This window comes from Lepidochelys kempii, chromosome 9, assembly GCF_965140265.1.
Source record: "Lepidochelys kempii isolate rLepKem1 chromosome 9, rLepKem1.hap2, whole genome shotgun sequence".
In the NCBI taxonomy this organism is placed as follows: domain Eukaryota; kingdom Metazoa; phylum Chordata; order Testudines; family Cheloniidae; genus Lepidochelys; species Lepidochelys kempii.
In genome coordinates, this window is record NC_133264.1 from 33,286,829 (window position 1) to 33,313,526 (window position 26,698).

The 26,698-nt window shown below is 40.6% G+C and overlaps 1 protein-coding gene across 11 annotated transcripts in view; it reads left to right on the forward strand.

Annotated features, from left to right (window-relative positions):
• The window catches only part of TRIP12 (thyroid hormone receptor interactor 12), a 150,755-nt gene that overhangs the window by 67,666 nt on the left and 56,391 nt on the right, over positions 1-26,698 (forward strand). For 10 of the 11 annotated variants that reach the window (XM_073359825.1, XM_073359832.1, XM_073359822.1 and 7 more), the window contains 11 exons: positions 905-1,010; positions 12,961-13,097; positions 14,225-14,308; positions 15,849-15,944; positions 16,919-17,067; positions 19,361-19,396; positions 19,494-19,589; positions 23,083-23,175; positions 23,368-23,529; positions 26,131-26,199; positions 26,298-26,463. In XM_073359825.1, the coding sequence (XP_073215926.1) occupies positions 905-1,010; positions 12,961-13,097; positions 14,225-14,308; positions 15,849-15,944; positions 16,919-17,067; positions 19,361-19,396; positions 19,494-19,589; positions 23,083-23,175; positions 23,368-23,529; positions 26,131-26,199; positions 26,298-26,463 (1,194 nt within the window). The remainder of the gene's footprint in view (positions 1-904; positions 1,011-12,960; positions 13,098-14,224; positions 14,309-15,848; positions 15,945-16,918; positions 17,068-19,360; positions 19,397-19,493; positions 19,590-23,082; positions 23,176-23,367; positions 23,530-26,130; positions 26,200-26,297; positions 26,464-26,698) is intronic. The other variant, XM_073359831.1, reaches the window with a different exon arrangement.

The window sequence follows — 26,698 nt, forward strand, 5'->3', positions numbered from 1 at the left end:
TTCGTGAGCTACAGCGAGCTGTAGCTCACGAAAGCTTATGCTCAAATCGGTTAGTCTCTAAGGTGCCACAAGTACGCCTTTTCTTTTTGCGAATACAGACTAACACGGCTGTTACTCTGAAACCTGCTAAAGGAAGGTGTCACGATAGTCTTGGAGACCTGAAGAGCTCTGGTCAAAATAAACACAAGCAGATCATGGACAAGGGGTAGTGCAAGCCTCTGACTATTGACTAATGTACATGAAATCTGATTTTGAGCAGACCACATCTGTGGGATGAGGGTCTTACTTTCAACACAATATTTCACCTTTTTGGACTGCTCACATGAGTCAAATGTGACTTGTGATAGGATCTCCCATATATGAAGAAACTGACCTCAGCATTTCACATAAACCACCAATTAGTATCTAGAGCACCTACTCTACGCTAGCTTGATCTAGATAAAAATTGGCAATGTACCAGTGCTGAATTTCTTTCCCATCACTCCCTTATTGTGTTTAAATAGAATGTTTTCTGCTTACCAGTATGTCTAAAGAATGAACAGCTAATATATAGAATGCAACATCCTGTAACCTAGTACCTGTCGTAGGCAAGGCCTCCCATCATTGCTATAAAATCATATAGAAAGTTTTGCCAGATGTCCAAAACACATTTTAATAATTCCTTTTATTAATTGTACTGAGTTGTGTTGCTAGGCCATTAAAGCTTTCCTTCAATGTTAAAACACAAAAGGCTTTGTTGTGGCAGTTAAAAGTAGGTGGGAGGCTGAAAGAAGAGGAATTTATTGGTGTCTTTTCTGTGAAACAACACTTTGACTTTTCTGTGCTTCTCTACTTGCTATGTACTTGAAAACAAAGACTGGATTGGATTGAAGTGTTGTCCTAACTCTCTCTATTATGTATATAGGTTTAAGAAAATCTACGAAGAAGCGCAGCGAATCACCACCTGCAGAGCTCCCCAGTTTGCGGCGGAGCACACGGCAAAAGACCACGGGCTCCTGTGCTAGCACGAGGTAAATCTTAGATTCGGGATTATGAGCTGTGAATGACTATTACTGCAGTTGATCCAAGAAAGCTTACACCTTCTGTTGATGGAAAAGGGCTTCAAATTGCTATTGTGTAAAAGTGGCTGTGGTTCAAATACCCACTGGGTCACTGAGATTTATACGAACATATAAGTATGTGTGGAGTTTGGCATCCTCCTACATGATGCTACTGACCTCTAATTACCGAGCAGGGAAGGACTACAATATAGTAGGCTAGCTCAGCAAATTGGTGACAAATGTGTAGTTGTGTCGTCTGAGTCAGAGATGGGGGAAGGCTATTTAAGTGGGACACGCTTCAAGGTCTCTTCCATAATTTTTAAAGAAATCATTGGTATGCAGCTGTTTCCGGAAGACACTTTGCTTCGAAGAAGAATAAAGCTATAAGTCACTGCTTGTTTGTGTTTTTTAGAAGGTGGTTATTTTTATCAGAAAGGCAGGTGATCATAAAAACTTGCTAGCCAAGCCAGGGTACTAGTAAACTACAATTTGATTTATTTTATTTTTTGCAACTGCAAATCACAATTTGATTTCCTTTTAGGAGGAAAGGATCCTCTGTTTGTCCAAAAGAAGCTCTTGTTAATCGTACAAAATGCAACATGAGTTTAGGAACGGTCACCATGTTTAACACTGTTCAGTCACTAAATATTCAATTTAGTAGATTTTTTTTTTAATATACTGTGCAACTGCAAGCCAAAAAAAGCCTCTGATCCAAGATTCAGGCGCTAACATCTGCACAATAAACTTGGGTCTGGAAAGTCTTGGGAGTCTCTCTCGGGGAAGTATCTCAAATATGTACAGGAAGCTAAGTGGTTTTTTTTTTTTTTTTTTTACTGTGCTAGTTCATAGTTTCACCAACAGCCCTGTAGGTGACTGCATAATCTAGATCACAAACTTTGGTTGATGCAAGTTACATTGGCATAAAACTGTTCATGTTAGTATATTGGTTGGCTCCTTGCATTGTCACTGTGTACTCACCAAGAGTGCTTGTGTCATGCACTGCAGTGCTCTGTGGATAGGTATCCCAGCATGCAACTTGCCATTATCCAGCACACTGTCTTTTGGGAAATTTTGGCAATGAATGTGTCATGTTTTTGGGATGCAGTTCAGACCAGTGAGGTTGCCACCTCCTCCCCTTTAGCCCTGGGTGCCTTAAATGCTCTGCTGCTCTCGCTCCCTGTCTGGCTGCTCCCAGCCAGCATACAAATGAGCACTGAGTGTCTGCCGCCAGCAGCCTTCTTATTATGCCATAGCTAGGGCCCTTCCAATTTCATGGTCCATTTTGGTCAATTTCCCGATCATAGGAACTTAAAATAAAATAAATTCCATGATTTCAGCTATTTAAATCTGATATTTAGTGGTGGTGCAATTGTAGGGGTCCTGGTCCAAAAAGGAGTGGGGTGGGGGGTTGCAAGGTTATTGTAGGAGGTGTTGCAGTACTGCTACCCTTACTTTTGCGCTGCTGCTGGCGGCAGAGCTGGATAGCTGGAAAGTATCTGCTTCTTGTCAGGAGCCCAGCTCTGAAGGCAATGTGCTGCCAACAGCAGCTCAGAAGTAAGGGTGGCGTGGTATGTTATTGCCACCTTTACTTCTGTGCTGCTGCCTGCAGAGCTGGGCACTCAGTAAACAGCCGCCGCTCTCTAATATAACCTTGCAATGCCTCTGCAACTTCCTTTTGAGTCAGGGCACCTAATTTGAAAAATGCAGGTCTTCCCCATGAAATCTGTATAGTATAGGGTAAAAGCACACAAGATTAGATTTCACAGGAGGAAACCAGATTTCACAGTCTTTGATGCATTTTTCATGGCTGTGAATTTGGTAGAGCCATAGCCATACTCCAGTCTTATTCAGCCTTGGCTATTACTAACCAAGTGACGCCCTCCCCCCACCGCTACCCCAAACATACCCCAAGACCTGAATTTTCTCCGAACTCTCTGTCCTGAAATGTCCAGTTGTGTCCTGGTACATTAAAGGAGCAATGAACCTTATTACTCCTCTGAAAGAGACAAAAGCATTGCTTATTGCTTAAACTGGAGTTAACAATCACTTCAACTCACATGCAGCACTAGGTTGGTTTAGATTAAAAGTAAAACAAGTTTATTAAAAAAAAGAGGTTCTAAGTGAGTTCAAGTACAAGGGATAAAGACAAAAGTAGCTACAAGCAAATAAAAGTAAAAACCACTTTCTAGTAGCTAAGACAACAAGCTACAGTCTTGGTTCCACACAGGTTTCTTACTGTTCTTTCTAGCCATGGCTGACTTTCTCTCAGGGTATGTCTACACTAAGAAATTAGGTCAATTATAGAAATTGATTTTTAGAAATCTATTTTATACAGTCGATTTGCGTATGTCCACACTAAGCGCATTAAATCGGTGGAGTGCGTCCTCACTACCGTGCTAGCATCGACTCAGAGTGATGCACTGTGGGTAGCTATCCCACAGTTCCCACAGTCTTTGTCGCCCATTGGAATTCTGGGTTAAGCTCCCAATGCCTGATGGGGCAAAAACATTGTCGCAGGTGGTTTTGGGTACATGTCGTCCCTCCCTCCGTGAAAGCAATGGCAGACAATTGTTTCGTGCCTTTTTTCCCACGCAGATGCCATACCACGGCAAGCGTGCAACCCGCTCAGCTCAGCTCACTGACACCGCCGCTGTTGTGTCCTGGGTGCTGCTGGCAGCGGACGGTGCAGTAGGACTGCTAACCGTCATCATACACCGCTTCTGCTGCAACTCTGCTCTGCTGCTATTGTCTCAATAGCGAATTTCTCCATGTTGTCTGTCACGGGGTTTCGGGTATGTGTGTTCTTCCTGAGGAAATGTGCATGGTGCTAACCATCATCCTCCACCTCTTCCGCTGCAAATCTGCTCTCATGAATCCACCTCACAGGTCCTCTCGTTGTTCTCTATAAATATCTATTCTTGTAGCATCTGTCAGCCACCGCTTCCACCGTAACTCTGCTCTCCTGCAGACAGTACCATAGAATTGCGTCCACACTACCCCAAATTCAACCCGGCAATGTCTATTTCATCGCTAATCCCCTCGTTGTGGAGGAGTACAGAAATCTATTTTAAGAGCCCTTTAAGTCAACAAAAATGGTTTCGTAGTGTGGACGGGCGCAGGGTTAAATCGATCTAACGCTGCTAAATTCAACCTAAACTCGTAGTGTAGACCAGGGCTCAGTCAGGACCTTCTACAGAAGTACAAGGTGCTGGTTTCCCTTTTTTTCCTAGGTGAAAGATCTTTGCCTAAGCAGGTTTCTCATCTATGTTAGGTTCTCGGAGACTTCAGTTCCCTTGGTTGGGGGATCCGTCTTTCTCTGTTTGCAAGAGCTCTGGCCCCTTGTATTTGTCTAGTGATGGGTGCCAAGATGACTTCTTCTCTTGTTACATCTTTCCAAAGTCACTGTTTTTAGTCCTTGGGATGACCTCACTCTGTTCTTCCCTGTCTGTGGATTCCTACCCTGCTCATTCATATGTAAATAGTGTCCATTGTTTGTGTTCTTACCTTGCTTAATTCCACTAGAGAAGACTGGTAGATAGCTGCCTTCCCGTGTGTGTGTGTGTGTGTGAGAGAGAGAGAGAGAGAGAGAGAACCTGTTTCTCTCTTTGTTTGGTCACTGACTTTGAAACGTATCACGTGTTCACAATTCCTCATAATGTTAATACATTTTTTTAACTATTTTATATTCATTACCAGTGTTCTTAACTTTCATAAAAGACCTTACTTAAACAGTTTTTTATAATTGTATATCATTTGAGGTTCAGACTCTCACAACAGGCTATCCCCACTCTCCCACCCCCACTTGTTAGGTTGATGGCTTTGCTTATCTTTTATGCAAGTGTACCTTCGTTGTCTCTGCATGACAGCCAGGCTGGTCGGACAAACAAATACATCTTCCTTTGTCCGATGCAGACTGTGCTTTATGTACTGCTTGCCAAACACATTTGCAGAACATAATTTTAGTACATATTCATAACTTTGTACACTACCTGTACACACACCATGCAAGAATACGAATGACCAGGGAATTACTAGTTTTCCAATGAGAACCTGCATGACCCTTTTTAGATACAGATTATGACAAGTGTATTAGGTGTAAAATGTGTCAGGATTGATGACTCTCACTGACACAGTGTGAACAGCATGGTGGGGAGAAGAAGTGAGTTGAGCAACGGGGTAAGTTCCCATCATGCAGCTTTCTCCATCTCATTATGCCATCCATAATCCAATAATTTTTGTGCCTTTATTAAAAAAAACAAACAAACAAACACAAAACCACGCAGCACTTCTCTGTCCGCCATCTCTGAGAGAAGCGTGGAGTCTACACAGCACTGTGCTATTGTCATGAATGTGGCAAACACGGACAAACAATCCTCCAGTATTTGCAGAGCTGCAGCAAGAACCGCAGCAGCAGAGGACATGGCCATTTTGTGATAGGCAGATGGCTGTGAGACAGACATAGCAAAAACCAATTAAAGGTGGTGGTTGGTGGTGATCACAGAGCAGCTACAGACGGTGGTGCATTGCTTATGGGCCCAAGAAGCAATCACTGAGTGGTGAGATTGCATCATAATGCAGGTTTCGGATGACAAGCAGTGGATGCAGAACTTTTGGATATGAAAGACCACATTCTTGGATCTGTAGCCCACCCCAGCTTTCCAGTGCAGGGACACCAAAATGAGAGCTGTGCTGATAATGGAGAAGTGAGTAGCAATCTTTGTGGAAGCTTGCAATGCCAGATTGCTACCAGTAAGTGGAAAATCATTTTGGAGTTGGAAAATCCACAGTGGGGCTGTTTTCATATAAGTGTCCAGCATCATTTAATAGTCTCCTGCTACACAGAACTTTTTCCTCACCAGTGGATTACTGTTGCTAGTAGTGATCCTGGGGGACCTAGCCTACCCCTTACTCCCTTGTCTGATGAAACCATACATTGGCCACCTTGACAGCACCAAGGAAAGATTAAACTACTGTCTCAGCAGGTGAAGAAAGACAGTTGGATATGCTTTTGGTAGATTGAAGGGATGCTGGTAGAGCTTACTGACAAGATAGGATTTCAGGGAACAAAATATCCCAATGGTTATAGTGTGTGTGTGTGTATAGTGGCCTGTTTGTGTGCTTCATAATAAATGTGAAGCAGATGAAGGGGAAAGCTGCTGCTAGGGTCAAGGGCAGAGGTGGAGTCGCTATCTGCTCATTTAGAATGAAATGCAAGGGCCATTGGAGTTCCATGTGGAGCTATGTGGCTGAGGGAGGCCTGGAAAGAGCACTTTAACAGTCAGCCACAGTAATGTGTTGTGGTGAATTGTGTTCTATCTGGCCCTGAAGTTTTGGGGGCTCTTTGGGATTGTGAAGTACTTGTTGTACACTTATAGATGAAACATGGCCTGTTAATGCACCTATTAATTTTGCAATGCTTGCTAAACACCTATAATTACATGTTTGTCACTGACCTTATGAGTTCTGTCACCTTACACAATAACAAGTAGTGAGTGCTTTCAGTAGCACTAAGCATTCTCCCACATATGTAGTGAAATAATAGATGAATTATTTACCAGAAATAGCTTATTATTTCAGACCAAAACTAGAGCAAAAATGTGGAATTAAACATCTACAATAAACTTTTGGAAACAAATCAATTGAACAGAACTTAAAGGGGAAGGAACATGCATGTTCATTTTGGCTACACATACTACCTGAGAGCACCGCGGTTGCTATATATGTGAAGCTGTGGTTCTCACTACTGTTCTGTGACATGGAGTGGTGGGAATAAAGTTGCAGTCCCTGATACCATGTGGAGGGTTTAGGGGGTGTAGGGAGGTGCTAAAATGGATTTCTCCATTGACTGCAAAGGGAGGTGAGCCCGAGATTGTTGAATTTGTAGGTCAGTGAGTCTGTGCATTTGTTTGCTTCTAAGCTCCATTATGTCCTGATACATCTCTCTTGACTCCTGGGCCCTTTTTCTGTACTTTTTTCCCTCTTCATACTGTCTGCAATAGTCATCCTTCATGCCATCTGTTTGCAGTCTGATGCAGCATCAACTTTTCAGAATCTCACTGAATATATCCTCACGTTCTCCTTTCTTCTCCTTCTCCTTATTATGGTCAGGCATTCCACAGGCGTTGGTGATTTTAGTTGATATCTCACTCTTGTGGGTAAGACAGGGGCTGGCCTGTTGACTGGCTACAGTGAAGTCTGCCAAAGTCGTCACCAACTGGTGTGGGAAAGTATCCTACCACAGAGGAAGAAATAAGACCGCTATCCCTAAAAACCTATGGGAGAAGATTGCAGAATACCTCCCATGAAAATTTCATTAAAATCTCTCAGGAGGATTCAAGGGACATCCTTTTTTTTATGTAAACTGCTCTCCATGGCCACCCCAACTAACTCTACAGGAGAATGAAAAGCAGATAACTATCTCTGGTTGTGATGTGATATTGTCTTTTCTAGAATGAATACATTTTGGTCAGGTGCCATCTGTACATTTAAGCATGGTAGTGGGAAAGGCACCCACACACTTAACAGAATCTCACCCATATTTAGCTGCTGGAACTGATTAGACAGTACTGGAGCTTCACACAGATCCTGGCTCTTGGCATAGCTGGACCTCCCCTTTGCATGTCCCACGTTGTCGTCCTCATTGTTTTGTGGCAGGGGTCTGTGTGTTTGGGGCTCCTCAAAGGTACCTAGGATGTTCTGTGGGGTGTTGGTGGGGTCTCCACTAAGTATGGCATGCAGCTCACTGGCAAAGTGGCAGGTCTGCAGCTTGGCACCAGATCGACTGTTGGCCTCCCTGGCCTTCTGGATGCCTCCTGAAGTCCCTTTTACTTTTGCACAGAACTGCTGCTGATTCCTGTCTTACTCCGTTCAGGGTGGAGTTGATTTAAATCATTAGTCAGGAAGACTCAATTTAATCATGGATTTCTACATAAAAGTGCATTCTTGTTGGTTGTTATGACCTTAATCCATATTGTTCACAACTCAGATGTAGGTTTCATTTTTAGAAGTTACACACTATACATTTTTAAAGTGATTTATTTTGAAAAATTTCAGATTAGTTTTACAGCTGTATCAGAAAATGAATATTGTTTGGTTATTTAATTTACCAAAGGTAATTGAAGCAGATATTTATGAAGTCACTGAGAGGTGAATGAACTATCTTCAGTTCAACAGATTAATCAATATTTGGAGGATTTTCTTGCCAGGCTGTATTAGGAGGAGGACATCATCACCAGACATTTAAATTGTTTTATTTAACTGAAACAACTACGTTATGTATTCTGGGTTTTTTTCTTCAACAGCAAACATACAATATTTTAACAAAACAAGCATATGAATTTTTGAATTTAAACTTTCAAGTTTTTAAAGTCAGGTTTTGTTTTTGTTAAAATTGTTTTTAACTAAAATACTTAGTTTTTTGTTTTTTGTTTTTTTTAAAAAATATTAAATTTGTCAGCCAGATCAACATGAGAAACTTAAAATACTGGCTTCTGCAGCTAGCTCAGTCATCTTCACTTTCATTTTCCTGTTTATAATCTGGAAAAGAAAAACAAGCTTTCCTGCTTTTTCAGGTCCCAAATGATTTCTCAATTTGGAATGAATTAGTCCAAAGGAAGAAAATATTCTTTCTCCACTGGCAGAAGAAGCTACTGCTGTTAAAAGTGAGATTATCACGTCAACAGTCTCTGAATCCAAGTGCTCAAGTGACTTCCACCAGTTCACTGGTGTGACTTTCTTTAAAGCCCCCTCAGCACACACACATTTCTTGAATTGTTCACCCTTCACTCTGAAGTTTATTATAGTTGGCATTATGGAGGGATGATTGCTAGATGTCCATGTCATAGCCAACTCCTCTTCTTCAGCGGTTAAGATTTGGTCAAGGAGATGGTGCTTGTCCCATTCTTTTTTTTTTTTTATGCTTATTTAGGTCAGTCATTGCACATTTCTCTTTTTAAGATCTCACTCAGTTCCTTTCAAATTTCAACAGCGTCAGCAATAAAACATTTATTTCCCTGCATTTTGTTCAAGGCTACAGAAATAGGCTTTAGGGTACTCAGCATGTATTCAACATTTTTCTTAAGCCCAATGTTGAGAACTTTGGCTGTGACAGTGCCATCTATTTTTTCACGATTTTGTTCACAAACTGTCATTAGATTAGGCCAGTTCTTGATACAGTGCTCAAAACAGTCCACTACTGAGTTCCATCGCACGTCTTGTGGGAGAGTTAGCTTGGTTCCTCCCACTTTTTTCAGAACAGCTGCTGCAAAGTGGTTGTTATGGAAGTATTTTGCTATTTCAACATTAGCCTTTATTTCTGGAACGCTGAAGTTTTTGGCTAGGAGGTGCATCAAATGAGCACTGCAACCGTATGTTGTCATCCTGGGACTCTCTTCTTAATAGTTTCTTCTCATCTTGGATACATTGTCTGTGACCAAGCTGCATACTAGACATTTGAGATTTTTTTCAGTTTTATAGCTTTTACTGCTGCTACTTGTAAGTATTCTGCTGTGTGTGCATTTCCAGATGTATCAATTGTTTCTGTAAGGAATGACATTCTCTTCTTCTGTTGTCACACAAGCACATACAAAATGATCATTGTGGACATTGCTCCACCCATCAAGAATCAGGTTAACAATTTCACCCTCTAGACTTTTTGCACACTACTCAATTTCTCTTTCATACACATTTTATCCAGCAATTTGCCTGCGACATCTGCTCTTTTGGGTTGACTGTATCCTGGTCTTAATGACTGCACCATGTTCATGAAGTTTGGGCTCTCAATCATACGGAAAGGAGAGTTTGTTGCATTAAAAGCCGGGCAATTTTTTTTCATCAATTACCTCCTTTTGTAATCTGCTGGTTCTTATCACAAATTTATCTATGGTTGTTTCTGGGGGATGATCCAGTTTGAGAACTGCAGAACTAAGCATCTCTGGTATCTTCTCGACTGAGCACTGAGTCCCATTGGGTAGATAGAAAAATTAACCTAAATAAATCTATACAGAAGCCCCTGGAGCCCCATAAAATTGGGTCTCTAATCCGTGAACTATTGGAACTGATTTACAAAACTTTTCTTAAACATTACATGACTATATTGTCTCGTACTAGAGAATTTATAATCCCTATTCCATGTTAAGATATCTTTGAGCTATAGGTGTTTTTAGGTAGGGGTTTTTTCTCAAGAAGCGTTTTATCAAAAAAAATCTGGTTTTCGTTTTTAAAATCATTGGTTTTTATCCACCCTGACTTTGTTCCCTGCATCCTCTGTGCCATCTGCTCGTAGATGTCCACATTTCTACAACTAGTCCATAGTTGTTATTGCATAGCTTATTCTCCCTATAAGACCAAGAGATCCAAAGCTTCTATCCAAGCAGGAGTACGTCTGGAGTATGTAGGCGGCATGGTTACTTTGAGCAGTTGCACACAAGGGAGAGCTGCCAGGTGTGCTCACCAAGCTGGGCAATTAGGAAAAGGCATTTCAAAAATACATGAGGTTTTTAAAGATGTGGGGTGGCTTCAGGTCTCTGTGACCCCTTGGCAGTTGAGGTCACAATTGTGACTAGAGCATCAGTGTTCACCATTGTGGGACAGCTGCTGGAGGACTGTTAGGTCTTGTGCTATCCATGCTTGCTCTGCATTGACCACAGTTGGTCGACCATGGCTCAACACTACTCGGGGAGGTGGTGTTACTGCATTGCCATAAGGGGCGCTTCTATCGGCAGGAGAGAAATTAGTATAGACACATGCGCAACTAGATCAATGCTAAGTGACCTAAGTAGACCTAATTTTATAGTGTAGACCAGGCCTGAGCAAATGAACATCAGATTTGTGCAAGATGAGAAATCAGGTACTCAGACATAATAGACTTGGAACTTGAGATAGCTGCTGGTATCAGATGGCGAATAAAAACAGCTTTAAGATTTTTGGAATGTTGAGGTAAAAATTCAAACTGGTTAGCTTGAATTTAGAGGGTGTAGCAATAAAGGCTGCTTGTTTGTCATGCAATCCAAACTTAGATAAAATACTTTCTGGTGTTATGGACTACAACTTTGAGCTAGCTGTTTTTGATCTCAGGTTATCCAGAAGTAAAATTTTTACTGTGTTTAAGAGATTCAAACTTTAAAAGTCGCATTAAGATGATTACAGCTGCGAGCTGTTGGTTACTTTGAGGCAAGTTAGTTATTTTAAAGGTATCCACCATGTAAGCCAGAAATTTGAAATACATAAGTCTAATTTAGCTGTAACCAGAAAGTTATGCTGGAACATGCCGAAATGATAAGTCCTTAACATTACAGGCATGTTTGCAACTATTGCTAATCTGAAGTTCTATATCTAGAGTTTAAGCTTTCAAGTCAAGTAACTAGGAAAATGTCAAAAGCTTTTCATATCTGTGATGAAATTTCAAAAGTTTTGGAGCTACACAATGTCTAATTGACACTTTTTAAAGTGCTTTAAGTGGAAAGAAAAGAACAAAGCTTGTTAAATTGGATTTGATGACTTTATTGGTAGGCAGCCATTTTTCTAACACTTTAGGAAAAACTCTGAAGTGTGTTACTATTCTGAAAAATTATGAATTTGGCATAATGTTGTTCAGTGTTTTCTGAATTCAGACAAACACCTTGACCCCATTACAACTACCAGTGCAACAAACTACTCTCGCCTCTGAAAATATGAATTTCTGACTCACACCCTTCCCCATTTTAAAAAAAAAAACTTGAAACAAGCAGCAAAGCCAGTTGCATTTTTTCTTTCTTGAAATTTTTTTTTTTTTTTTAAAATGGTGGCATAATCTAATACATAAGGATGCTGTCATGGATGCGCTGGAACAGCTCTTAATCTAACCCAGGCAGGGCCCTCTTCAGTATGAAAACCCCTCACAGCACACTTTCACTAGGCTAAGCCACCTTGGCTTCAGTGCCTCCTGGGACCAAACTCTGAGCCATCAGCATCCTTGTTCCATGCCATGAGCTCCCCGTAGTAAGTCCACCTGAATAGGACACCTTATACTCGTCCTCTTTTCCCCCCCACACACAAAGGGGAGTCATACGCTCCCAACTTTCTCAGTCAGCAGTGACTCTCAGCCAGCCATGTAAAACAAAGGGGTTTATTGTCTGAACACAGTGTAGAAAAAGTCATTGTTAGACTCAGCACAGAAACCAGAAAATTACAGCTATCTTGGTCAGAGCCCTGATTTTGACACACAGCCCTGATTCTCCTGCAGAGAGACCCAAAACGGGAGAGAGCTGCCTGTTTCCGGCAATCCACCCTATATCATGCCCATTTGCTCCTCCTCTGTCCTTTGTCTTTCTCTAGCAAAACAGGTCACCTGGCCTCCACCTCAACTTTTTATTCTCCAACTTGTTGCAGCTGGCTGGCTTTTTGCAGAAGGTGAGCCCCCTGGTCATCACTTTCTAAGTTATGAAATGTCCAGCCACTGTCTGGGCCCAGGGAGCCAGGTGACACTCACACCTGGTCTGAGTCTCTACAAATATTAAACCACCTTTCCATCCATCTAGGTAAACATGCAGCACACAGTACTCATGCAAAAATATTAAGAAAATTCCCACGTAGTCACAGTTGTGCACTCAATTGTCTGAACTTAAATTCTAGTGATGGTCAGTAATTCAGCATAAGTTTCAAAATATGATCAAGATTCAAGTATTCACTTGTTCTGTTTATAACATTCTTCACTATATATGTGTAAATGTGGATACCAAGAACGTAAAATGGATGAAATTGCATTCAGGTCCACTTTAGAAAAAAGCTAAAGAATGTTCAGAGGAATAGCTATGAATGTCAACATTGCTTTATAATACTCGATACTAGTTCTTGTTTTTGAGTGGTCTCGTGTTAGGTAAGAAACTGGTGTCCATTTAATTGGCAATACCTTGAATTTTACGCATTATACTTTCTTTTATAGTCGGCGAGGCTCTGGCCTGGGCAAAAGAGGAGCAGCTGAAGCTCGCCGACAGGAAAAAATGGCTGATCCTGATAACAACCAGGATGGAGTTAATTCTTCAGCTGCACGTACAGATGAGGCTCCACAAGGAGCAGCAGGTAAGCAGAAACACAAACTTTGCAACCCATGTCTGGTGCTCTGTAAAACATTGATGTAAACCTTAAAGTATCAGGCTTCTTTTTTTTTTTTTTTTTAATGAAGGGGGGAAGGCATAAATGAATTCTTAATGTCGCTTTTGGATGCTGACTGAGCAAGGCACTACTACTCTCTTGAAACTCAGGTGTTAAGTTATAGTTGTGTTCAGAGGCCTTTTGGTTATGTGACATAACTTTGAACTCTTCTTCAAACTACTGTACTAGTAATGTTACTCTTATCCACCATATAGAAACATAAGTTAGTGTGCTAATTCACAAGCTACTGTCAGAATCTGTATCTAACCAGCTAATACTACACGAGTCTGTCCTTTTATAGTAAACGTCTTTTGGTTACCTTGTGATGCTCAGTTGTGAAAGCATTTTTGTACCTTTTTGATATTAACCTATGTATTCTAGTTGTATGGTACTTATAGAAAAATGTATTTTTTTCTAATAGTCTTGGCCAGTATCTAAATTATTGGCTTTTCTGCACTGACTATGCTGCAATAGGAAAAACTGTTCACAAAGTTAGTGATATCCTCACACTGAAGAGTACCTTATTTCCCAAACAGTCTTACTGAAATAATTGCAGAGTAATTTACAGTTCAGTATAAGCAATCCGGCCCTAATTCAGCACATCAGTTTATTTAAATTCTTCAACAATTATGTTGGCTTTTAGAAAAAAGCTTTAAAATGTTCAGGCTTGAAAATAAGGTATTGATTTGCTTCAGTGCAGTGTAACAAGTTTGGTTACTTAAACTGAGTTCAGACTTTATCCAAAGCTGTATTTTAACTTTTTCAGATATACATGCACCATTTCAGAAGTACAATTACATTTTCTGTGGAAGTTCATGATGGAGAAACCCTAGAACTTATATATGAGTTGTCACTATAAATTTTTTGTAAGAATATAGCTTAAATGAATCCAAACTCAATACAAAGTATCTTAAAATCCTAGTCCAATTGCTGCTGAAGTCAGTAGGGATTTAGTTATCGATTTTAAATAGAAGCAGCATTAATGTATCCAATACTCTTTTTTGAAATAAATTTTAGACAAGTCAGTGTTACTCTAAAATATTTTCTTTCTTTAGCATCTAGCTCTGTTGCGGGGGCTGTAGGCATGACCACTTCTGGAGAAAGTGAGTCAGATGATTCTGAGATGGGAAGGCTACAAGGTAAAAAGCTTTTACTAGATTTATATGATGGGTTGATACCTGTATATATGTACATGGTGTTATAAAAACATTATTCTGATATTTTTCTCTCTGCTGATACCCATTCAAAAACCCTACTAACTATTTCCTCCCCCCCTCCCTCCCCAAGTGAACATGCTGTTTTGCCTACTATAATTATGAATAATGTAGTGGGAGAGATTGTGGTATAGTAGACACTCAAAAATTTGGCAGTACTAGCTGAACTTTAGGTGTCTTAACTGTTGTAGTGTACTACACTTTTTGCACTGATTACTGATTTCCCAACCCAATAAACATACTCTGCTTGGCTAAACGCTTTTTTTTATGATGAAACAGAACACTTAATATGGAATACAGTTCATAAATTTGTTTGTTCCTCAAATCTGAAAAGATGCTAGTAATAGCTTTCAGTTTATAAAACATGAGTGCAAGTTTAGTTAGGCCTACCACTCTTTCTTGTATCTGCTCTTAGATAAAGATGGAGTTATTTGCTTCTTCAGCACCCACCTGTATTCCCAGGTTATGACCAAATAAAATCCACGTGTGCTAAAAAATATGCTTGCTTGATGCCTGGGCTGTACAGAAAATGCATTTCCTTTCAGAAACTGACAACTTGGACAAAATTCTGCATTTAACTTGCCTGTCTTCTGTAAACACTTCAACAGGTTTTTACTACTTGGGTGCAAGGAATTATGGTGGTTGCTTCCTCTGCAAATATAGGTTTGGGGTAAAAATCTGGATCTTTTATTCTTAAATGCTGGAAGAGCTGGGGGAAAAGAGCAATTGCTTGCTTGCAAACAGTTCCTCCAGTGTTAGGCAAATTGACTCAAATACTATTAATGGTTAATTGCTAACCACCCATTTGTAGCACTGATCAGCAATGTTCAGACTTGCTGCAGTTAATGAGAACCCCCCTATTTGAAGTCAACTCTCCAGACAAGAAAAACAGGATGACTTAATATAAAATTAACAGATGTTCTGCCTCTTCCAGAAGTTTTTAGACTCTAGCAAGCCAGCTCCCCTAACAGTTCACAACTCCATTTGCCATGCTTTTCTCTCCAGTCAATAACATTGTCTATTCTACTTCTCCTATACAGCTTACTTGTTCTGCCCAGTTCCATTGTTTTTGCCATCCCCTTTAACTGTTTTTACAATAGTTTTCATTCAGACTGAAACTAGAGCCTACTATTTTTAGTATTAAAAAAAAAAAAATGTTTGTTTTCTTGTAAATACTTCAGAGAAACTGACACAATTCCAGAATTCCTCCTGGCTCTTCAAAAAACAGTCTTTTCACAGTCTTGATTCACATTTGACTTTAAAGCCACGCTTGAGTAAAGGGTAACCTTGGGAGGACAAGTAGTTCACTCGCCTTTACTGGTGTTAGGAGAAATCCATGTAGCGTCGTCTTGTCTTTTTCTGTGTTAAATCTTCAAAACTCCTATAACTTTATAAGTTCATGAGACTTAGTTACATGGAAACTTTTTATGAAAATGGCCGTTTAATATTCTGTGTTTGCTTCTAGCTCTGTTAGAGGCTAGGGGTCTTCCTCCTCACCTGTTTGGCCCTCTTGGTCCTCGGATGTCACAGCTTTTCCACAGGACAATTGGAAGTGGAGCTAGTAAGTAAACTATATCTTGACAGATATAATTCTGTCAGCAGCTTTCAGACTGGTTAAACTTGGCTACTAGTAAATCTAATGTTTTATCTGTGTAAGGATTTAAATGCAACTAATTTTTAAGATTAAATCCAGTGTATAATGTTAGATAGTATAAGGAACTCCAGCATACTAAAACTTAAGTTTCTTCCCTCCTTTACTCCATAGTTGTGGAACATTGGCTACAAGCATTTAACTTTATCTTCCTTTTAAGAAGCTACGTTTGGCTTAACTTTTTTTTTAGTTTGGCTTATATATACTTCTTTAACAAGAAGTAACTTAATTGAATTGAAACAAGGCTTATTTTAATTTTCATGGTTTTTGAAAAGCCATACTCAAGATCAGGTTTTGAAAACTGCTTTGCACATGGCATCCCTAATGCACAATGGTCAGATGGGCTTGAAATCATTTTAGAGGGATAATTGTTTGTTTGAGCACCTCTTTGAAACACAGGTCAGTGCTGTCCGCAGGGACTACTAAGGACCAAATTCTATCCTCTTCTTACCTCCAGTTCAGTATACCTACAATGCAGCAGGCTGGGATGTTTACCTAGCAGTCAAAAGAACTAGGAGGAGGACCAGGCCTGCAAGCACATCACAACCAACAAGGGGATGTTGTCTGCCAGCTAGAACAGAACACTACCCTAGTAGTATATGCTGTTTACTTCCTAAAGAAGTGGTATTTATCCCCCACCACCTTAGCCATCCTGTCTTATGCTAGGTAGATCGTTTTTGGTAATTTTAGCACAGTTGCTCCTGTATGCTCATTTTAGCTGCATGGCAAGGGAAGCTAAGAGCAGAATTTGACCCCCCCCCCCAAAAAAAACCTCTGAAGTCACAGAACACACAGAAAACAAACTCTCTGCTTGGTAAGATAAGTGATCACAGCATTAATTACCCTAAATATTTACAAGTATTAATAGATCTTTACTTTCCTAGGTTCTAAAGCCCAACAGCTTCTTCAGGGGCTCCAAGCCACTGATGAAAGTCAGCAGCTACAGGCAGTAATTGAGATGTGTCAGTTGTTGGTCATGGGGAATGAAGAAACATTAGGTGGATTTCCAGTCAAAAGTGTTGTACCAGCTTTGGTAAGGATCAAATTTGTTTATATATTTCTGTGTGAAACATAGTATTTAAACAGTATAGCAAAAGGATTCAACAGTAAAATAGAAGTACTCTTGAAACCTCTAAATTTAAGAGGTATTTGGTAGCCTCTGGTTCATCTGGACTCAGAAATAGCATTAAAGGCTTATGATACCAACAAAATATTTTCACTTTCAACAACTTCCTCTAATCAGACAATAGTTTAGTTAACAAACTACTACTACTAAACTACTACTAACAAACTACTAAACTCCTCTCCTCCAATTTTAGATCCCATGGCTTTTGCACACTTGCTAAATAGTAAAAGGAAAAAACACCCTATAGGTTAATTCTGTACTCCTACAGATTGCTTTGATAGCTGTGAGGCCCCTAACTGGAGTGTGAGCTGGCTGGAGAGAGAGAGAGAGAGGTCATTGTGTCCTTAAAGCAGGGTTGGGTGAGGGGCAATGACTTTATGTAGCCAGTGTGGTGAGTACCCTTTCTAGACTGGCTCATGGGAGTATTGATACATAGAAACTTCATAAAATTCCATGTATGGATTGCACTGCAGAGGACTAGAAAGATACCTTGAATATAGAGGGTAAACACACCCCGACCCCAATCATAAATATGTACTTTGACAGGCCACTACAGCATTCTTCCTGAGTTCTAATATGTAGTCAGGTACACACAGACATGTCTGTGCAAATGGATGGCTTTCCATTTACATATTAGTACCCAGGAAGACTGCTGTGGTGCTCTGTCAAGGTGTATGTACGTGTATATGAGGTCTGCTTACCCTTTTTCATCCGGGGTGTGGCTGTGCCTCCCTCCCCACACAACACATGACTTTAAAAAAAAAAGTCTCCTTTTGGGGTTTATTATTCTAGTGCTTGTTGTACACACTTTGGCTTCCATAGATTCCTCACTAGTCTGCTAATACATCTTCCACCCATGTATGAGTGGTAACAGTCCTACCATCCTTCAGCCGCAGGGGTTCTCTACAGCCCTGTCACTAGGATCTATGAACTGTCCTTCCAGAAGTCCTTGATAGTTCCTGGCAATCTTGGGCCTTCTTACGTAGGCCCACTCAAATCTCTCTTGCTCTCCTGGAAGAAGCCTAGTGGCCACAGTTCTCCTTTAGGGCTTCCAGTAGTACACTCCATGCTGTCCTGTACATCTACAGCAGCCATGCCTATAAGCTATAAATGCCAAGCCCTCAGTGTATCAGCAGGTGATCCTTGTGGACTTCAAGTCCCATATTCCCTGGCATTAAATGAACTGTGGACCCATAACAGGTGTTAAGTTGCACTGTGCTCTGTTATAGCGTGACTGCCATCTGTTACGATAGTATGTGGGAATTCCGGTAAAACTGGGTCTTATTGCACTAGGCACTGTATAGACAAGTAACAAAGTATATCTTTGCCCTAGAAAACTTTACAGGTATCTGGGTATCAAGACAGACTGCAACAAGTGGACACGAGTGGAAGTTAGATTGAGATGAATACAGTACCAATAAAATTACTTTAGAATGAAAGTAGAAGTCACAGCTCCTTGTTCTCTTAACCAAAGCCAGACAGGAGTGACTTGTGAGCAGTGTGAGAAAGGTAGAGGTCACAGAACTTTAAAATGTTGGCGGCTTTATGAATTTTGATGGCATCTTTCCTGTGCATGTGGGTGATATGGAAGAAAACAGAAGTGCTTGAGGAAGAACTTTCCATTGTAAACTCCTATTTCAGGTGTTTATCAAAGACTTAAAAAAAATCACTCCTGATACCATCTGTTTTTAACGACACAGTCCGGAAGCAACATGTGTACAGAAATCTTAATCATGAGGATAAAAGGGCTGTGCATGTGTGTGCGCATGCAAACAACAAAAACAATGAACGTTCTTTACATTGACTACATTGCATGGTCAATGGGCTTTGTACATTTGGGGGGGGGGCGGGGACTCCTCTAAAGCCAATAACCTGTAATGTGTAATAGCAATCAAAAGCTGCTTCATCCATATGAGCAGAAATATTTTTAATGTGTATTTTAAAATTCTTTAGCTTTCTCTGCTGTAGAAAGTGTATTTCTCCTTTTAAATTGGTTTTTGGATTCCTTTAACAATTTTCATTAAATGCTATAGGAGCTGTTGTGACAGCTTCAAAAAGATCCAGTGTTGCAAGTGAAACTAAACTGAAATGATCATAACAGGTTTTCAAATATTTGTAGAATGTAAGAAAAACAATATCCTTTTGGTAACTTGTACCAAATCAGAACTGTTTACTCATTTCCTAATCTTTTTCTTTATAGATAACATTGCTGCAGATGGAACACAACTTTGATATTGTAAGTGACATAGATATGAGCTAATTGTTTTCCTGTGAACTTAAGTTTTTTTCCATCTAATTGTTTGGTTTTTTTGTTTTTGTTTTTTTTTTAATAGATGAACCATGCTTGTCGAGCCTTAACCTACATGATGGAAGCACTTCCCAGATCATCTGCTGTAGTGGTAGATGCAATTCCTGTCTTTTTGGAAAAGGTAGCAATAGTCATGTCCCTAAATAATTAAAATTAGTACACAAAACTTAAGGACAAACACTTACCTTTGAGTAATCCCCATAACTCTCCACCCATGCAAAAAAGTGCATTCTTTTTATTATTATAACCATTGTAATTAATATAAAATGCATCAGAAGAAAAAAACTAGCCTTCAGTGTTGTAAATCAGTACCTGGTTTACGGGAAACTCAAATTACATTTCCAAATGACACTGCAACGAAATCTATATATATTAATTTTTTATTTTGAGTTCTGACTAATTCAGTTCACCACCAATACTTCCTTTTTATGCTTACACATGAGCACACAGGTGTACAGTCAGGTATCTTCTAGAGAGCTCCTTGACTTACAGGTCTGTCTTGTAGGTTTGCTGACTGAATGGAAAAGGGTGGTGGCTCAGTCTTGGTTTTGGGGCTTCAGAAAGTCGTTTAGTTTTGGACTACATTCCAGCCTGCTGGTGGCTTTTGTTTTATGGATGTGGCTAGACGTTTAGAAGGCTTCATTTCAAACACATGCAAGCAACTTGCTGGTAATTGGTCACCTGGTGTGCTCCTAGCAAAAGGCATTCAGAGAGGGAAGTTAAATTGTACTTGAGAAGCCTAAAGTAAATTATGCCTGGGGAAATTCTGCTGGACTGCACACCCACAGACCCCCGCCCACCCGCAGAATGCCCATGCTTCCCTGTGGAAAACAGCAGGGAAGCAAAGGGAAGCGGTGGTGGGGGAGAGGGGGAGAACGGGACTGTGGGTGCAGTTTATTTGGGGGGTGGGATTTCCTCTCAAACAGAGGCAAGGCATGGGGGGGCACACGGGGTTACTTGCCACTGCCCCCCTCTCATTTCTGCAAGCGCAGAGCTCCCCAGCTGAAGGAGGCTGCATCTCAGCTCAACTGACTGCAGCTGAATGCCGTCTCCTGGATCCTAGTGCCAGTCATGCTCCCCTTCTGTGTGCTGGGAGCCTTATTGTTTTCTATGCAACAGTGAGTGTGCATGGTGGGGCTGGGTAGGAGGAAGGGAGGAGGCAGAGGGGAAGGGGAATGTGGGAGTGAAGGGAGGGGGATGAGGGTGAGGTTGTGGTGGGGAGCAGGAGCCCAGCATATGATGTCCCCTCAACAGCAGCTGGGGCTTCCTTGTCAAGCTCCCCCCCCCCCCCCACCGAGTCCCATCTCCTAGCACCCAGTCTGTTGTTGCGTTGCGTTGCCCCGCCCCCTGACCAAGTCCCATTTCCCCAGCACCTGGACTCCCTTCCCCCCCCCCCACGCTCCCGAGCCCCTGGACATCCCCCACACCTGGCCCCCATTTCCCCAGCACCCAGACACCAACATGCACCCAAACACACATACACACACCTGCCAAGTCACATCTCCCCAGCACCTGGACTTGACTACGTAGCGTGCAAGTCTTTTAGGTGAAACAATAACCTTTGTTTGTTAAAAATAATCCCCTTGATCGATCAGTCCATCAGTCCTCATATAGATTGTGCCGATCACATGTCTTCCATTCTTCTCTTATCCTGGCCTTCCTTCTCCATGTGCAGCCATGCCTTTTTCACGATAAAATTTTCCCATCTCTTTGGAGGTCGGCTGAGTGGTTATTTCAGTTCCCGTGGATACCACTCGGCGACTGCTGCAGTTCATCAGTGAGCCTAGCTGTATGCCCGACCCATCACGTTTTACTGTACCTGCTTTTCAACAACAACGTCCTGCACTCCGCTCTCCTGTCTGATCACTTCACTGGGGATTCGGTCACGGATTGAAATGACCAGAGTTCTTCTTTCCATGGCCCTCTCCATTGTTGCTCCTCTATCTTTGTCTGTGCCCATGTTTCTCTGTTGTACAACACTGCCAGCAGTACAGTTGAGTTCAAGAGGTTGGCGTGTTTTCCTTGGAGGACATCCTTGATAGAACTGAATGCGTGCACCTACCAGATCTTTGTTCACGAGAGTTCACCTTCCTGATAGTGACATATGTTAATTTCTTGACCCAACTAGAAGAATTTGAACTATATGCCTATTTATTCTCCCTCGACTATTATTTGGTCTTTTGGCAAGGCATCAGACCGCATACATTTTGTTTTAGAGCAGTTTATTTTCAGTCCGAATTGGCTGCTTTTTGTGTTGAGCTCTCGCAGCATTTACTGTAGTTTGATAGTGTTTTTGGCAATCAACACAATATCAGCCATGACTCTGAGGTGGTTTAATTGCTCTCTGATGCTGATTGCACCCTTCTAGTTCATCTGCCTCATTACCATTTTCCGGCAGGCTGTGAAGAGTTTCGGTGAAACTGTCTCCTTGCTTCACACCTTTTTTTGACTGGCATGTGAAGGAGTACCAAACAGTTGTGTGGGGTTTTTTGTTTTGTTTGTTTTTTTTATATCCGTAGTGCAGTCAGAATTTGCTTCCTTTAGTAGTTTGATGTAGTTGTGTCAATGCCGTGCTCTGCAAGAGCTTTCAGCACTGCATTGATCTCTAGATGATCAAATGCTTTTTCCTAATTGACTAGGGCAATGCATAAAGGGAACTTGTATTCTCTTGAGCTCTCCAATCACTGGTTTATAATGAAGTTATGGTCCATTGTGACGAAATTTCTTCGTAAACCTGCCTGCTCTTTCGGCTGCTGTTTGTCCAGACTCTGAGAGTCACTTTTTGTTGTTGTTTTGGTGAACAGTTTGTAGGCATGCAAGAGACTGCATTATTGGACGATAGTTCTTTAGATCTTCACGATTGCCCTTCTTGTACAGCAAAATGTGTTGGACTCCTTCCAACTAGATGGTATCTTCTGCATTTCTAAGTAATGGCTAAATCTCTGAGCAAGGGTTTCCCAGAAGTCTTGGCCTCCAGCTCTAGTCATTTTGGTTGTCAGTTTTTTCCTGGATCTTTTCCTTCCTTCATTTGGTAAACTGCATGTCGAACTTTGCTGACTAGGACCTAGTATGTCCCACGAATAACACTTCAACAGTCCAAAGAGCACATACTCCTGGTTAAAATTAATACTGAGAGGAAATCTGCCAGGCAGACGTGTGAGGGCATGCACTTAAGTATTATGTTGCTGTTAGTGGATTCCTTAACCATATTTGTTGTTTCATTACAACATCCAACATTTTCTCCAGTTCCCAAAAACTTTTAAAGCAGTTTTGCCATAGAACAGGTTTTAGAGTCCATTTGCTTTAGGAAAGCCCCTAAATTCAAACTTGAGTTCCTGAAGTCTGTTTGAGGGAATAAAGTATTATGAAGCTAGTTATGACTTGAGTTTTGTTTCTCTAATTCAATGTGGAAAGGTAAATATATCTTCAAACACTAAATATGTACTGTATTACCTACAATTTGTACTACAGAGAAATACTTCAGTTACATTAGAAGTACTTTTGTTAAGATGATGAAATTTCTGTAAGAATCCAATATGTAAGGTAGAGTGTTAACTCAAACTTAGCTGATATTCTTAACTGGTAATTCATTTAATTACTTTCTTTTGTTCTAGCTGCAAGTTATTCAGTGTATTGATGTGGCAGAGCAGGCACTGACTGCCCTGGAGATGTTATCACGCAGACATAGTAAAGCTATTCTGCAGGCAGTAAGTAATTTTCCATAATAGAAAGAAAAAGGATATTTGCTTGAAGTTTTTGTTTCCTCTTTTGATGGCTCCTACACCACAAAGTGGGTGGTGCACAAGTTCTTCCCAAAGAGTAATTAAAGCCCAGAAATTTCTGTCACTGTATTGCCACTGACAGAGAATACTTCTCTTTAACAGCTTTCTGTATTATAGGGTGGGTTGGCAGACTGTCTGCTGTATCTGGAGTTCTTCAGCATAAATGCCCAGAGGAATGCACTAGCTATTGCTGCCAACTGCTGCCAGAGCATCACACCTGATGAGTTTCACTTTGTTGCAGATTCTCTGCCACTGCTTACACAAAGGCTAACCCATCAGGTAAGAAGCCAGTATAAAACATTGACTAGTCATTTTGACATGCTATGGAGGTATAAAGCTGCCTGTAGCTCTCTTAGTCTGAATTTTATACTTGTAATGTTTTGGGGCTCTTTCATCATGTTGGCAAAGAGCAAGAAGGAACTGACAAAATGCTACTTAAAATAACAGGAAGGGTGCAAGTTTTAAAGGTTTGTTTTTAAAAATAAAAAAACAAAAAACCCTGAAAGATTGTAGATCGGTGTATTGCAAACTCTTATGGCTTGGCAGTTATGTAAACTGCCAGCAGAATCAATAAAATATTAGTATTTAAGTATGACATATTGTCTCAAGTCAGACTTAATAGATCCTGTCAATGGAGATGAGGAAAACTAGTTTAGGCACTCATCCATTGCAGACTGGCACTTTCAGACGTTTCTGAAGTTGCCACTTGCTACCTTTTTCCAGTCACATATGAAGTAGGATCCTAAAAGGAAATATGAAGCTGCACAATGGATAGTCTGTTTTGTGGGCAGTGGACTTAATTTTAAAAGTTCAGTTAGTTTCTTCAGTATTTCCGAGACCCGTGGTAAAAATTGGTGAATAGCTTTTACAAAGCTATGTATTCAGATTAATACATACTTACCCAACTATAAACCTGATTTCAGAAGCTTCTGTCTTTGAATGATTGTCCAGTCAAATTTAATTTTTGATGTGCATGCATGTAAAATCGGATTCTTTTGAACAGCAGTGTCTGTGGACCCATGCCTGCCCCCGAGTGTCCTATCTCTCCCTGTACCTGAGGATGAAAAGGGCAGGGCACCTGCAACCCATACTCATTTCCTTCTTACCAGCCATGGCTGCAAGAAAGAATTCTTTATATTCAGTGTTCCTTGCTCTTGGACAGTATTTAGCACATTTCCCTCCCATTTTTAGGACATTAATTTAAAGATTTTCTTTGCCAGCTGGCTTTAAAAGTTTCAGGACAGAGTAGTAATGATTCTCCTCTACAAGGATCTCTCCCCTGTCTCCCTTGTTTCCAGTATTTTTGATACTGGTAAATTATCAAGCACTGAGTTCCCAAGTGTGACTTCCTGTTAAATATTGGCCAAGAAAAGTCCACCTTGACAGGTTGTAGCTCATTCCACTAGGGTTCAGGCAGCCTCTGTGGTCTGTTGGGGTAATTTCCCCATATCAGAGAGATGAAGAGCACTTATGTGGAGCTTGAGCCACTGATTATTGCCAGGTGTAAGATTCTGGGCTGCACCTTAGTTTTGATAGGCCTCCACTTATCCATGTCCTAGCTTCAGGGCAACTGCTTATTAATCAGCAAGAGTATAATCTGAGTTGATGATCACTTCAAGAGAGAACAGTCTACTGTTGACAGAAATTGTATGCAGATGTTGCATCCACACAGATTCCATGACCCACTCTCCATCCCTGCAGATAGCAGTCCTGCTTCAGTGGCATTTTTATGATCTAAGGAACTGGATATAGGTTGTGGCTGCTCTGCCCTTTAAGCCCTCTTGCTACAGGGAGCAAGAGGTGGGACAGGCATGGCCCCAGCTGATAGTGTTGTTCAAGAGAATCTGATCTTGTGCCCCATGAGTGGAATCTGTGTATAAAAACATCTTGAACCACAGTTTTGCTGTAAGGTAAGTAACATTCTTTCCAGTTGCTCTGACCTTGAGCTCTCTAGGTTTGTCAGCATGTTAACTCTACTGATTACTTTCTTAATGGGGAGGATCAGTGTGAGTTAGTCACTTTTTTAAAAAAAGTCTTAAATCTTGTAGCGTTGAGGATTATAAGTGTGTATAATATGTGTGATTATACTCAGTACTAAAACTTTTTATTGGGGTAATGGAATAATGTACATATTGGTAAGAGGCATCTATACTTGGCAAAACCAATAATAACTCGTGTCCTAGTATTGTGCATACTAATGTTAACCTTAAATTAATGATTTTGTACATGCTGTAAATATACACCAGGTTATTTTTAAGGTAGAAAAACTGGGGATGATTGCATGTAGGTGAGTGAACAAACAGTTTTTTTGTGTGGGTAGTCATGAAGTTTGATTAAGCATAATTTCAGCAATTTGGCAAAAGGAGTTTGGAGAAGCTATATGTAGGAGCAACTTTTGAAGCAAAATTAGAAAAAAGACTAGAAAACAGTTAAAGGTTTTGGGAGAAGTTCCTTTTTTTCCCCCTGGGAAGCAGGATTGGCCTCATGCTGTGAGACTTCAGTCTTCTGTGGCATCTGTATATCCTGGCTGCTTACATTTTTAAACTTAGCATTAAGGCTGTTCTAGGTTTTCCACTTTGAGAAATTGTGTGAATATATTAAACTTGCATTTTGCGATCTAAAATGGAATAACTCTCAAGTTCAATTAATAGTCTTACAGGGCTGTGAGCCATACCAATATATCTGTTTGGGGAAGGTGATCTTGGCATAAAGAATTTGGGGATTAGTTTATCACTTCCAGCTTGGAAGCTTCTAAAAGTAGGGTTTCGGTGATGGGTTTTCTAGGAGGAAGGGGACTTCATGCAGAATTCTATCTGATACAGGCTCTTGAATACCTTTCAATGTGAGGTTTTTTTTGTTTTTGTTTTTTTTTTTAAATAGGACAAAAAGTCAGTAGAAAGCACTTGTCTCTGTTTTGCACGGCTGGTGGACAACTTCCAACATGAGGAGGTACGTAGTTTCTCTTTTGTACTTTTTTTTAAAAGGTTTTAAATCCGTTAGAATTTTCTAAATTCTCTACTTTTCCTTCTTTTTTTTTTTTCTTTAAGAATTTGCTTCAGCAGGTTGCCTCTAAGGATTTGCTCACAAATATTCAGCAACTCTTGGTAGTGACTCCTCCCATCCTGAGCTCAGGAATGTTCATCATGGTGGTGCGCATGTTTTCCTTAATGTGCTCCAATTGTCCTACGCTAGCAGTTCAACTTATGAAGCAAAGTAAGTGCATGTGTTCTTCCTGTACTTCCACTTTTTTTTTTGTCATGGTACTTTTATTAGAACAGGAAGCATAGTGTCCATAAATGTTACTGACTTTATTAAACACTCCATAATCTATAGTATACCACACTTGCCTATAGAAATATGTGGAATAAGGAAAAAGCAATAGTGACACAATATTTGTACTGGGATATAAAGTTTGGTTCACAGTTAAATTAGATGGAGAATTTAATTC